Below are 12491 nucleotides of genomic sequence, written 5' to 3'. Positions count from 1 at the left end.
ATCTGCATTACCTTTTCCCATGCTTTAAAACACTTTCGCATTAAAGAAAAGTCTTTCTTTAATACACTGAAGTACCCACACATGGATGCTGTCAGCCAATAGCATGCTCGTACGGTATCATGTGACTACCTACTAAAATCCGAGATGTAGTGAAGCCATGCATCTTGAAGTATAAATAAACGAGGGATTACTGTATTTTAAAGACTCACTGGCGTGCGGTACAAGAACATTTTGTCACATTATCTATTTAATTGATGTTTAATGGGTTTCTGTAGATTTTCTTCTCTGGTGACACTGTACACAACACTGTTTATGTGATCCCAGCACCATCCAAGATACAGCAGTACCTTGTTCTTTACCACGTGTTGGTGGATGGATACAACGTCAGTGAGACCGGATATCGTTCTTTACGACGTGTTGGTGGATGGATACAACATGAGTGAGACCGGATCTCGTTCTTTACGACGTGTTGGTGGATGGATACAACATGAGTGAGACTGGATCTCGTTCTTTACCACCAGTTGGTGGATGGATACAACATCAGAGACCGGATCTCGTTCTTTACGACGTGTTGGTGGATGGATACAACATGAGTGAGATCGGATCTCGTTCTTTACGACGTGTTGGTGGATGGATACAACATGAGTGAGACTGGATCTCGTTCTTTACCACCAGTTGGTGGATGGATACAACATCAGAGACCGGATCTCGTTCTTGTTGGTGGAGTAAAGATGTAGCTTGTGTGTTCTCATGACTTTTTCATACTTTATAGATAGATAGATAGATACTTTATTAATCCCGGAGGAATCATTCTTTATGTAACATATATAATTGATTATACACAGGTAAAGTCTGCATGTCTATTGGTTGATAAAAATATGTTTTCTCATAATTTAGGGGGCTTTCTCACAGGGCTGGAACGGTTTAAAAAGATTTCAGTTATTTTAAATGGAGAAATGTTGTTTGACTAATGATCTTAGTGAGGAATCAAATTCCTATCTCACGGTTCCACTGTATGCCCTGTAAACAAAATTAGCTCCATCCTATGGCCAGAAGCAGAATGACATGGGAGGGTGTTTGTGTTATTTCTCTTTTTTTGTGTGTGTAATTTTCTTTTTACCTCAGTCTTTCATACTATTGTACATTATATTGGAGTGGTACAGACCCAAGCAGCTCTAACCCACCACAGGCCGATCGGTGGTTTCTCCCACATAAGCCCTGCCCTGAACAGTGTCATACATATCCGTTTCAAATCAGGACAGTTTTTGTTGAAATCACAGCTTTAGCGTTATCTCATGACACTCTCCAAAGTCAGCAGGTCCAGACCCGCTCTTTGTCCTTCAGAGACCCAACAGACCGCCTGGAACCGGAACCCGGAGCCAGTGGGAATGAAGACACACTCTCTCAGGTAACGTGGGGCTCATGATGAGCGCGTCTGCGGAACAATCACGCGTTGCTGCTGTTACGTAAGAGGCAGACAGAGCGGCTCTGTGCGCATCGACGCTCCGGCCGCCCCATCCCGTCCTATCTCTTTAAATGAGCCCGAGCTGCGCGCTCTGCGTGTGCGCGTGTGCGTGGAGGAGACGGGAGGGCCGCTCTGGTGTGGAGGGGGACCAGGGACCGGGCGACCGCAAACACACCGGAGACGTCATACAGCGTGTGTCCGAACGGTTAAACAGAGTAGGTTTAGTGTCGCTTCTGGCCCGGCCCACCGATCCGGTCCGGACCGGGCTGTTGTTCGTGCGTCCCTGGGCTCGGGAGGCGCATCCCTCCGGTAGGACGGAACGGGCAGGGCTGCCTTCTCATTAGTATTTATTTCGCCTTCTCTGCGCTGCAACGTTGGGAGAAACGTGATCGAGACGCAGCGGATGATCATGGATTGATATCCGAGTTGATTTTCATCTGAGAGGTGAGGGATGCTGGGTAAGGCCGGACATGGAGGATGTGTGCGCGGTGGTGCGCGGGGTGTTGCGGGGAGCGCAGCATCTCCACTGCGGCTCCTCCGCTCAGATGAGGCGCAGGAGGCTGCGGACGCACCGCGGTGATGGAGCCGAGCGGCCCGGGCTGCTCCGGCTCTTTGTGTGCCCGGTGGGGCCTTTGGGGAGACGGAGCCGATCAGCTGCATCGAGCTGCGTATTAAACAAGCACAATGACGTCAGCGTTTTCAACGGTGACGCAAGCGCCATCGTTCTCGTTTGTGCAACAGTGGTTATTTTTGAGGGTGGGTTGTGGTTGTGTTGGTTCCATAACATCTCCATGCAGCTCCTTTTTCTGATTGTTAAATGTGATGGAGATGATGGTCCTCACTGGTAAATGTGATGGAGATGATCAACCTGACTGGTAAATGTGATGATGATGATGATAATGATGATGATGATGATCCTGACTGTTATTGTGATGAAGATGATCATCCCTGATGAGCATCAAGGTCGGACAAAAAAATACTTAGGTTTTTAGAGATTTTCATCTAGAGTTACATATTTCTGAGATTTTAAAGTGCTTTTGACTGCTATGCATGTAAACTGACTCAGCGATGGAGATGTGAGGGCTTCACTTCCCATAATGCATTTCAGTGTTGGTGCCTATTATTAGATTGTATGCTGTAAATGATCTCGTCTCCGTTAAGTTTGTTGCTCATCTCAGAATCATGTTTCGTTTCTCATAGATTCACTTCATTCCCCCAACAGGGAAAAAAAATACACGAAGGAAAAATATTTGGTTACACAACTTGCTGATTTTGATGTCATAGATCCAAATTACACAGAGATCATCTTTGAAAGCTCAGCTGCTTGAGAAAAGCCCAGGAAGAGCACCAAAAACAGCATGGTGCATCTGTGGAGTGGGACTTTACGGGCAAGCAGCCAGCCCAATCTGAGAGAAAATCAGCGTCCTTCCTGCCTGCTGCTGGGATGCTGATGGTGTTTTAACGGTTCTAAGAGTGTAGCAGAAAGGGACACACAGCAGGTGCATCATCATGTAGGGAAGTGTGTTTGACCCTCGACAAACAAACATGGTAAATTAATCCACGAGTGCAGAGACACTACGATCATGCAACTGCTTTGATGTCCTGATATTTCAAAGAAATAAATAGTACAATATTATTAGATATATGTATTAGAATAATACAACAACAACAAAATCATTTATCTGTCTGTCCGTCCGTATTCAGTATTTTAACACTAAAAAAATCGTGTTAATACTGAAGGAATGAAGATGAGATTAAAGTGTTTGTTTTGGGAGGACACATTAGTAGCAGGAAGCTGGAGGGGTCTCTGACCCCCTCTATGTGTGTGTCTGTGTGTGTCAGACATGGCTGTCTTTTCACAACTTGTGATCTTTTTTGTTGGAGCCTTTTCTGTCTAAAATTGATTAATGCAAACCAGCAGATAAAAGAAAACATAAAATGTGCCTCAGTAAAATATGTGACTCACCAGCAGGCACAAAAGAGCACTGCTGGCGTTTAGCTCAGCGTTCAGATGTCAGTTATTGTTCCCAATACTGCATGACCTCAATGGTATTAGCAATAATTGCAATGTTTAAAGTGTCACATATCAATGCGCACGTCCTTGGACAACATGATACGGCTATGAGACGGTCCCTTGTCAGACTCACGGTGATGTCACCACCTGCTAACTTCAGACCATGACAGTTGCATCACGACATCACAGAAGAGGGACGGAGACCAAGTTTGTCTGAGTTCTGTTGGCGAGGAAGTCTAATACCAATCCTTAATTTATTTAGTTTATTTTTTCTCTCCAGACATGTTTCCTGGTCACAGCATCTGTCGCTTTCCCAGTGCCTCCAGTGTTTCAGTGGACAGACTGGGAACACAGTGTCCAGTCCAAAATGAACCACAGACCTCCACCCCAGCGGGTGTACTGCCTGTAGTCATCAGTCATATTTCACCGTGGGAACTTTCAGATTGTTTCCCTTTGCCGACAGGACAATCTATTCAAAGTAGAATGAAAAAGGAGAATCTGATTGGTCAGCACAGAGGCACCGAATGGTTACTAATGCTATCATGTTCTGTGCTTGAACTATTGAAAGGAAAGGAAGATGTTTTGGATTGACTTGAGTTCAGCAAGCATTTTTAAAATAATTTTACTGTCAAAGTCATGCTTATGAAGCCTGTTAATGCTCCAAACCACGACCCATTCTAAATGGAACACATCTCAAGCCACCATCTTAGAACCAACCTTGTCTAAACAATGTTCCAGAGCTGTTTTTAGTCAGATTGTATTTTAACGTAGCCTGATTTAGTCCTCTTAATGTCACGCTCCCCTCTCCTAGTAATTTAGGTTGGAGATTGTCTAAATACATACTTTTACTTATTGAATAGTGGTTGAAGGAATCTCCATGGACTATGATGTTTGCAGATGACATTGTGATCTGCAGTGAGAGCAGGGAACAGGTGGAGGAGAAGCTAGAGAGGTGGAGGTTTGTCCTGGAAAGGAGAGGAATGAAGGTTAGCCGCAGTAAGACAGAGTACATGTGTGTGAATGAGAGGGACCCAAGTGGAAGAGTGAGGTTACAGGGAGAAGAGATCAAGAAGGTGGAGGATTTGAAGTACTTAGGCTCAACAGTCCAGAGCAATGGAGAGTGTGGAAAAGAGGTGAAGAAGCGTGTCCAGGCAGGATGGAACGGGTGGAGGAAAGTGTCAGGTGTGATGTGTGATAGAAGAGTTTCAGCTAAAATGAAAGGAAAGGTGTACAAAACTGTGGTGAGACCAGCGATGTTGTTTGGTCTAGAGACAGTGTCCCTGAGGAAAAGACAGGAGACAGAGCTGGAGGTAGCAGAGATGAAGATGCTGAGGTTCTCTCTGGGAGTGACCAGGATGGATAGGATCAGGAATGAGTCCATCAGAGGGACAGCACATGTTAGAGGTTCTGGAGATAAAGTCAGAGAGGCCAGACTGAGATGGTTTGGACATGTCCAGAGGAGAGATAGTGAATATATTGGTAGAAGGATGCTGAGTTTTGAACTGCCAGGCAGGAGGCCTAGAGGAAGACCAAAGAGGAGGTTTATGGATGTAGTGAAAGAGGACATGAAGGTAGTTGGTGTGAGAGAAGAGGATGAGAAGACAGGGTTAGATGGAGGGGATTGATTTGATGTGGTGACCCCTGAAGGGAAAAGCCCAAAGGAAAAGACGAAGAATAGCGGGTGAAGGTGTCTGCTAATGTAGGTTTGCTGTTTAAATAGACCTCCACTCCTTTTTGGGGATCATATTGTTGCCATAGAATGATATCGATGAGGGGACCACTATTTGAGCTTTCTAATGACCTAATGTAATCCCACACAGCCTCACAGCACTGGTGTTGCCTCCTGCATCAATGGTGTCCGGTGGTCACCTTTGCCATATGCTGATTACAATAGCGCCAAGTGGGGGAAATGGGATGGATTTGTTATTTTCTTTCACTCAGCTTATAAATTACTGGTGTGATTACTAGTTCTTCATGCCAATTCCAGCAGGGCAACATGCATATTTATAAAAGTCCTGAGAGCTGGATCTCTCTGCAGGATCCATTATGAGGCAGGGTTGAATTTACCTTCAAATTAATAAAGATCATTGTTACAGAAATCTGAGGGAGGAGAATAGTTGCAAGGAAACAGACAGTTTCAGTATGTCTGGTGCATCGTTTCTTTATTCCTAGTGCTTTATCTATGTAAAGACATATACCTGCTCCAGGTGGCTGTCCAGCACTCACAGCCTCTAAGTCAGTGTCTGAAGACTCAGGGTGTGAGGACTGTCAGAAACATGGTTTGTACTCACATACTAGAGATACACTTGAGGGCCGAGGGCTGTGGACATCAGGAGGATTCTCTAGGCAGCAGCAGAGGGTTAGGGGCAGAGGGATGGGGCAGTAGGCAAGTAGGCAGAGGGTTGGGGGCAGTAGGCAGAGGGATGGGGCAGTAGGCAAGTAGGCAGAGGGTGGGGGGCAGTAGGCAGAGGGATGGGGCAGTAGGCAAGTAGGCAGAGGGTTGGGGGCAGTAGGCAGAGGGATGGGGCAGTAGGCAAGTAGGCAGAGGGTTGGGGGCAGCGGACAGAGGATTGGGAGCAATAGGCAGAGGGTTGGGGGCAGCAGGTATAGTGTTAGGGGCAGCAGGCAGATGGTTGGGGCAGTGGGCAGAGGGTTGGGGCAGCAGGCAGAGGGTTGAGGGCAGCAGGTATAGTGTTAGGGGCAGCAGGCAGAGGGTTAGGGGCAGTGGGCAGAGGGTTGGGGCAGCAGGCAGAGGGTTGAGGGCAGCAGGTATAGCTTTAGGGGCAGCAGGCAGATGGTTGGGGCAGCATGCAGAGGGTTGGGGCAGTAGGCAGAGGGTTGGGGCAGCAGGCAGAGGGTTAGGGGCAGTAGGCAGAAGGTTAGGGGCAGTAGGCAGAGGGTTGGGGCAGCAGGCAGAGGGTTAGGGGCAGTAGGCAGAAGGTTAGGGGCAGTAGGCAGAGGGTTGGGGCAGTAGACAGCGGGTTAGGGGCAGCAGGAAGAAGGTTAGGGGCAGTAGTAAGAGTGTTGGGAGCAGCCAGCAGAGGGTTGGGGGCAGCAGACAGAGAATTGGGGGCAGCAGGTATAGTGTTAGGGGCAGTAGGTGACGGCTGTGGTCAACAGACTGTTGCAAATAGGTGAAATAGATGAAGTTGGTGAACTTGTTTATTTACACAATATATTTAATCTGAGTTTCTCTCTGTCTCAACACAAACACTCATGGCAGTGAGGTACCAATTTAGGACTTGAGTCTGCCCAGAAGTTTTTGTCTGTTATGATCGACTGTTCTTTTGACTGTCTCCTTGCTCCTGATGATGTGTGATGTTTTCATAAAATAAGGACAATGGTCCAGACCTGCTGTTTTTAAACATGCCATTAGACAATTGTTATTTTGGTTTGTAGCTTGAATGTAGATTAAGAGATTCAGAAACCAGCAGTGGTGAAGGCAGGTTGGTGATGTTCATGGCTCAGCTAACCAAAAAGAGGTACTAGATTTTCTGCAATCACTAAATAAATCAGTGGATGAGCGATGACATTATCAGTGGTTCCATTCTGCCATCTCTGCATTTATTAACTCAAGAAACAAGGTAATAACAAGGAGAAAATACAGGAACACAAACAGACACCACCACACACTTCTATTGGGTCAAACATGATAACTAAGAGGTGATGATTCTTCAGCTACACAACAAAATTATGATATCATTCTCTTAGATCTGCTTTTCTTAGAGGAGGGAATGACTGTCTTGGTGCTGTCTGAGTGTGTTTCCAGTTAATATGCACATAGCAGGGGGACTGTAATCTAAAACTTAGCATCCACCTAACTCCATTTAGGGAAGTCCCTGAGTTTCTGATCTGTTGTGTAACTGTCATGATTTAAATTCAGACGCTTATTTGCACTTAAGATTGTAACCGCAGTGAAACAATTATAAACCAACATCTTATTTTACTGCTTTCCTGACATTGACAACATCCCCTCTCTTCAGTCAGTAACTCTTTTTTATGTATAGATCACTCAGCAGTGCCACGATGAAGGATCTTCTCTATGCCATTTTATGTGTTTATAGAATATAAGGGCTGCAGGCTTGCTCTGGTGTGGAATTTTGAGTAGAATGTGACATTCAGCAATAAAAGAATGACATTTAACCCAGCAGCGTCTGGACGCAGTGTGACGTCAAGCAGAATGAAATAACAAGACAGAAGCATGATGATGATGATAAGTGGGTGATGGCTGTTCTTCTTTGAATTAGGCAAACTAGAGGCTACAATGGTGTATTGCTGCTCTCTGCTGGTTGCTATAAATGGGATTAACCTTTATTTTTCTTTTTATTTCGTTCATTACCAACCTGATTTTCCATCAGTTTGAGTATTCAGGGTAAAACCACTTTTTTCTGAGCACACGTCTGTCCCTCTGAGGTAGTATCAGTGTTAAAACATTTTTTCCCAGGTTTTCCAGATATTATTACAGCACTAAGATTTAGTTTAGGTTTTTGAAATTTTTGTGCTATTGTTTGAGAAATAGTTGCTTTCCATTTAACAGTGTGCTTTTTGAATTACAGTTTGTCCTCAACATACAAGCATAATTTTTTCCTCAAGGTTGTTCGTAAACTGAATTGTTTGTAAGTCGTCATTTACTAAATTTCAATCTATAATCGACATTTGAAGTCATTTAAATGTCGTTATTACTCTAAATACCAAAGTACTGTTCCCCAAGACTGACCAGGAACAATAGCAGGACAAATAAAATAACAAATAAATACAATTCTGTAGTACGGTAATGTAACTTTAACATCTCTACCTCTGCTGAATTAATTTTCTCCTGGGGGGTGTAGAGGCTAAGCCCAGCTTTAATCCACTGAGGTGTTCCACCACTCTGACGTGAATGATGCGCTGATGTCACTTCCTGCTCCTGCTCCTCCTCTTCTGTTTGATTACTCTCTTTTATTACCGTTAAGATTCTGAGTTGGCTCGACCAATAGTTAACATCAAATAGCAAAACATTCAGCGTTCAGCATCAGTAAATGCTTCGTGGCAGAAACCTACCCCGAAAACATTGGTTCCAACATCATTTAGCTCCAACAGGGGGACAACCTGATAAGATCAATACAGGTAAACATGTAAAAAGTACAGGTCATTTTGAGTCAAGTCATTCTCGATTATATATCCCTTTAAAAAAACACAGGCAAAAAATAATCAAGTTTATGTCATTTCGGCTGACTTAGTGTGTGTCCTCTACAAATATTGGACTCTTAAAATCAAGAAATCCGTTTAAAGCACATAATATAATGTTACTATACAATAATGAATAAGGATTAAAAAAAACGTAATCATAAAAAATACGTAGGTATACTTCAAATATCGACACATAAATGTCACTCGTACGACATAGTACATAGTACCGGATCAACCAGCCTCATCTGACCTCTATGGCAGGTCTCTGGTGGATGAGTCATACTGAGAACTAAGTGTTTACAGTTGATTTCAATAGCCTCAGTTTGGAATGTTGTGTTTAGTCACTGCCATTTAGACGAGAAGCTTCCGTTAAACACGATGAACATGGACACACAATGGAAATCTTCAACCAGCTGACTCAGCTTTTTAGCTATCAAACATTTCAGGACCAAACACTTCTGAGATCTCTCTGAGATCCGAGATCTCTGATCTGATCTCTGAGATCTCTCTGATCACTTCTGAGGTCGTTCCTCTGGGAACTAAACGCGTTCAGCAAATTTTTTTGGTCCAATAGAACGTGACATACAGTAAGTGACACAAAGGCTGCTGGGAAGTTTTGTCCAAAAAGCTTTTTGCATTCAATCCAACTGATGGGTAGTATACAGTAGATAAAGAAACTTCTCTGAGGATATCGACATTTTGACATTCATTAAAATTACACCTTGGCGGTAACTTTAAGCTTAATGCATTACTATCAGTTTCACTTGATTAAAAGTATGAATAGCGGTGAATGTTTGAGAAGAAGAAGAAGAAATATAATTTAATGATCATGGAGGAATTATTGTTTTGGATATACAGCTCAAGACCTCGTGGACTGAGCTCCTGCCGCCCCAATTTGTTTGTAAGAGAACCTGAAACATCTCCAGACTCTGAACAGAAATCTAGATGTAATGTTATGTTCTGTAATTTCATGTTGCAACTGCAATAGTAAACAACAGATGTAGCCTTTATTTGCACCACATCATGGTGATTATAAATTCATTTTTAAATTTCATTTGTGTAATTTTTTTGCTGTATTTAGTGTAATAGTATATTAATCTGAAAAGCCTAATCTCGGAGTGAGGGTGTTGCTTTGGCACAAGTCGTTTGTTGAGTCATGGAAATTAATCTGGATCTATAGAATTATGACGCGTTCATGATGTGAATGAGGTAAAGAGGTAAACGTGGTTACTGTGTGTTTGGACACACAGTAACGTTGGTTTATATGATGCCTAATAATCTCAGGATTAACCAGAATAAGTGAGAGAATTTGGTAGAGATTTTACAATTGTTCTAAGGGACATTATTACAGATTCTTCTTCTTCTTATTTTGCTAAACATCTCCGTCTTTTTTTGGAATATGCTACAAACAAGATTTCAGAGTAACTTCACCATAATAGAGAAATGCTACTTTGAGTGCATAATATAACCAGTGACAACGCACACATAAAATACTTTCATTTGCTCAAACTCACCTGTGAGAATTGGTTGTACACATTAGGTGATGGCAGAGGGCAAGAGCCCTGACTGAATCAGTCTACATGAAATGAAATCATTAGTACAGCGGTCCCTATCGCCACCACTAATAATAATTCTGTCAAAGGGTGAATATTGTTATTGTAAAACGCATTTAGTCAGTCAGACATGAATAGTGCTATACGAGTTTAAGTCAATTTATCTTTTATTGACTGAAATCAGTTATAAGGTAAATATCGGGAAATTACCTATATTTAGTTGTAATCAAATGTTTTATCAGTGTAATAGACTTTCAAAATATTAATAGTCCTGTGACCTGTATAGGCAGAAGAAGTGGTGAAGAAGATGAATGAATGAATAGTGAACCATGAGACTGTGCATTTCCTGTCAGCTATTCAAAAATGGAATTACTGTATTTATGTTCATGTGATCTCTAAAATGAAGAAGAGGTTTTATTGATTTTCTATATTTTTTTTATTGTTGGTTCTTTTAATAGACTGTGTGTCCTTGAGTGCCATGAAAGGAGCCTTCAAATGAAATGTATTATTATTATTATTATTATTATTATTATTATTATTATTATTTATTTTTTTATTTATTTTTTTATTTATTTAAGAAAGCTGTGGCATGTTGACTGAAACTTTTTCAACTAGTGCAAATTTAAGTTTTTTTAACACAAAGACATCATAGAATTCTAAAGTTAGTTTGATTTTAGGCACTTTATTCAGCGTTGTATGTTTGAATTGCTTTTGAATTGGGGTGCTGCAGAACAAAAAGTGACAACCCTTCCCTCACATTACTCACATTCCTTTACTGACATCACTCTTGAAGTGATTGTCTTTGCATCAGGCAGCAGAGGTTGTGCTTCCAGGCTGTGCTGTTATGGACATGGCCTGTCCCTTTAAGAATGTTGCCTTATGGGTTATGTATACAGGAAAAAGAGGGTAGGGAAAGTGGGTGCTGTTGTCTGTTAAGTTACATCATGATATGAGGATTCTGAGTGTTTGGCTGCAGCTGTATGCGAGAGCATGTTGATAGTGACAAACCATAATGTTTGGGTTGTGCTTTGCTGCAACATATTCCCACTGAGAAGAAGGTCTGATTTCTCTGCTGTTAATAAAGTGCCCCGTGCTGCTCCAGAGAAAATCTGGACTCTTTATTTGAACCAGTACGATGAACCAGAGCGTAACTAAACTGTAACTGGAAGCAGCCCAGAAGCCGCAGAGCAAACTTCTATCTCTTGTGTCTGTATATACTGTAGTGCATGACTGACTTTGGAGGCTCAATATTGACCCAATCAGAATCCAGGAATGGCACTTTTATATTCTACACTATTTTTCCTTCAACTGAACTGAATGTGCTAGACAGACGCTGCATTACCCACATGCTAGTCTTGAAATGTTTTATGGGCGCAATACAGAATGCAAAAACATAAAACAGTTGGAAAACAATTAAATTAAATTGTTCAGACGCAAAGAGGAGATTAGAATATTTTAACAGACGGATGGGCTAATGGATGGTTCACCGTGAGCAAACAGCCGAAATCCCAGTCGTGCAACAGCTTGTGACATCATATTGTATACTGTACATGTAAATGTAGTTGTATTTATGTTCTTCTGCAGTTGGAACAGTGGTGTCTTTCATTTACACTAGTTGATTACGGAATATTTCTTGGATTTTCTGCAAAATGCAAAATGAGGGGTACGGTTAAATGCCTTACTTGTCATATCAGGTCAGAAGAGAACATCTTTAGTTCTCTGCTTTATCCTCTCAAAGCCCAAATATCAAGTGTGAATTTTAACATGTTGCTTCTTAAGCAGAAGGACACTATGAGTTTATCCACTTTAAATAGTATACCATCCTACTGTTATTTAATCTCTGAAAATTTGCATACTTTTTATCTCAGCATAATTAGCCTCAGTAGGGGTGAGCAACACAAAGCGTATCCCAGTGGTCAGTCGTCGTGCATTAAGGTTGCCCGTACGCCCACACACATACAGTAAGTCTATATGTTTTGACCAGTAGATGTTGCTCTTTAGTGGTGGCGTAGTACCAGAGTGTGAGGCATGAGTCTCTTGTAATGAGATTAGGGTTTTGTCGGGTAGCAGATATCTATGTTCTGATGAACACACAGTAATTTGGGAACTTTTAGAAATTCATTAATGTTGTGTGGCTATGAATATCTTTACCTGTTTTCATGTAGTTCCTATAAAATCATGTGCAACACTTGCTGTGATATGTATCAATGTTTAAAACCTGCATCCAGTGACGCTGCACACTAAATATTAAATGTTAATGTTAGCTACTCATAAGGTGATTTTGGTATCA

At 42.2% G+C, this 12491-nt stretch overlaps 1 protein-coding gene across 2 annotated transcripts in view; it reads left to right on the top strand.

The window, feature by feature from the left end:
* The first annotated feature begins 1272 nt into the window (after positions 1 to 1272).
* The window catches only part of fbxl16 (F-box and leucine-rich repeat protein 16), a 28189-nt gene continuing 16970 nt past the window's right edge, over positions 1273 to 12491 (top strand). Inside the window, exon 1 of one of the 2 annotated variants that reach the window (XM_068336908.1) lies at positions 1273 to 1408. In XM_068336908.1, the coding sequence (XP_068193009.1) occupies positions 1296 to 1408 (113 nt within the window). In that variant the 5' untranslated portion in view covers positions 1273 to 1295. Of the gene's footprint in view, positions 1409 to 1635; positions 1910 to 12491 lie in introns of those variants that run through there. The other variant, XM_068336909.1, reaches the window with a different exon arrangement.

The sequence above is a fragment of the Antennarius striatus genome, chromosome 16, assembly GCF_040054535.1.
Source record: "Antennarius striatus isolate MH-2024 chromosome 16, ASM4005453v1, whole genome shotgun sequence".
Taxonomy (NCBI): Eukaryota; Metazoa; Chordata; class Actinopteri; order Lophiiformes; family Antennariidae; genus Antennarius; species Antennarius striatus.
This window is presented reverse-complemented; position numbering and strand designations above follow the sequence as displayed.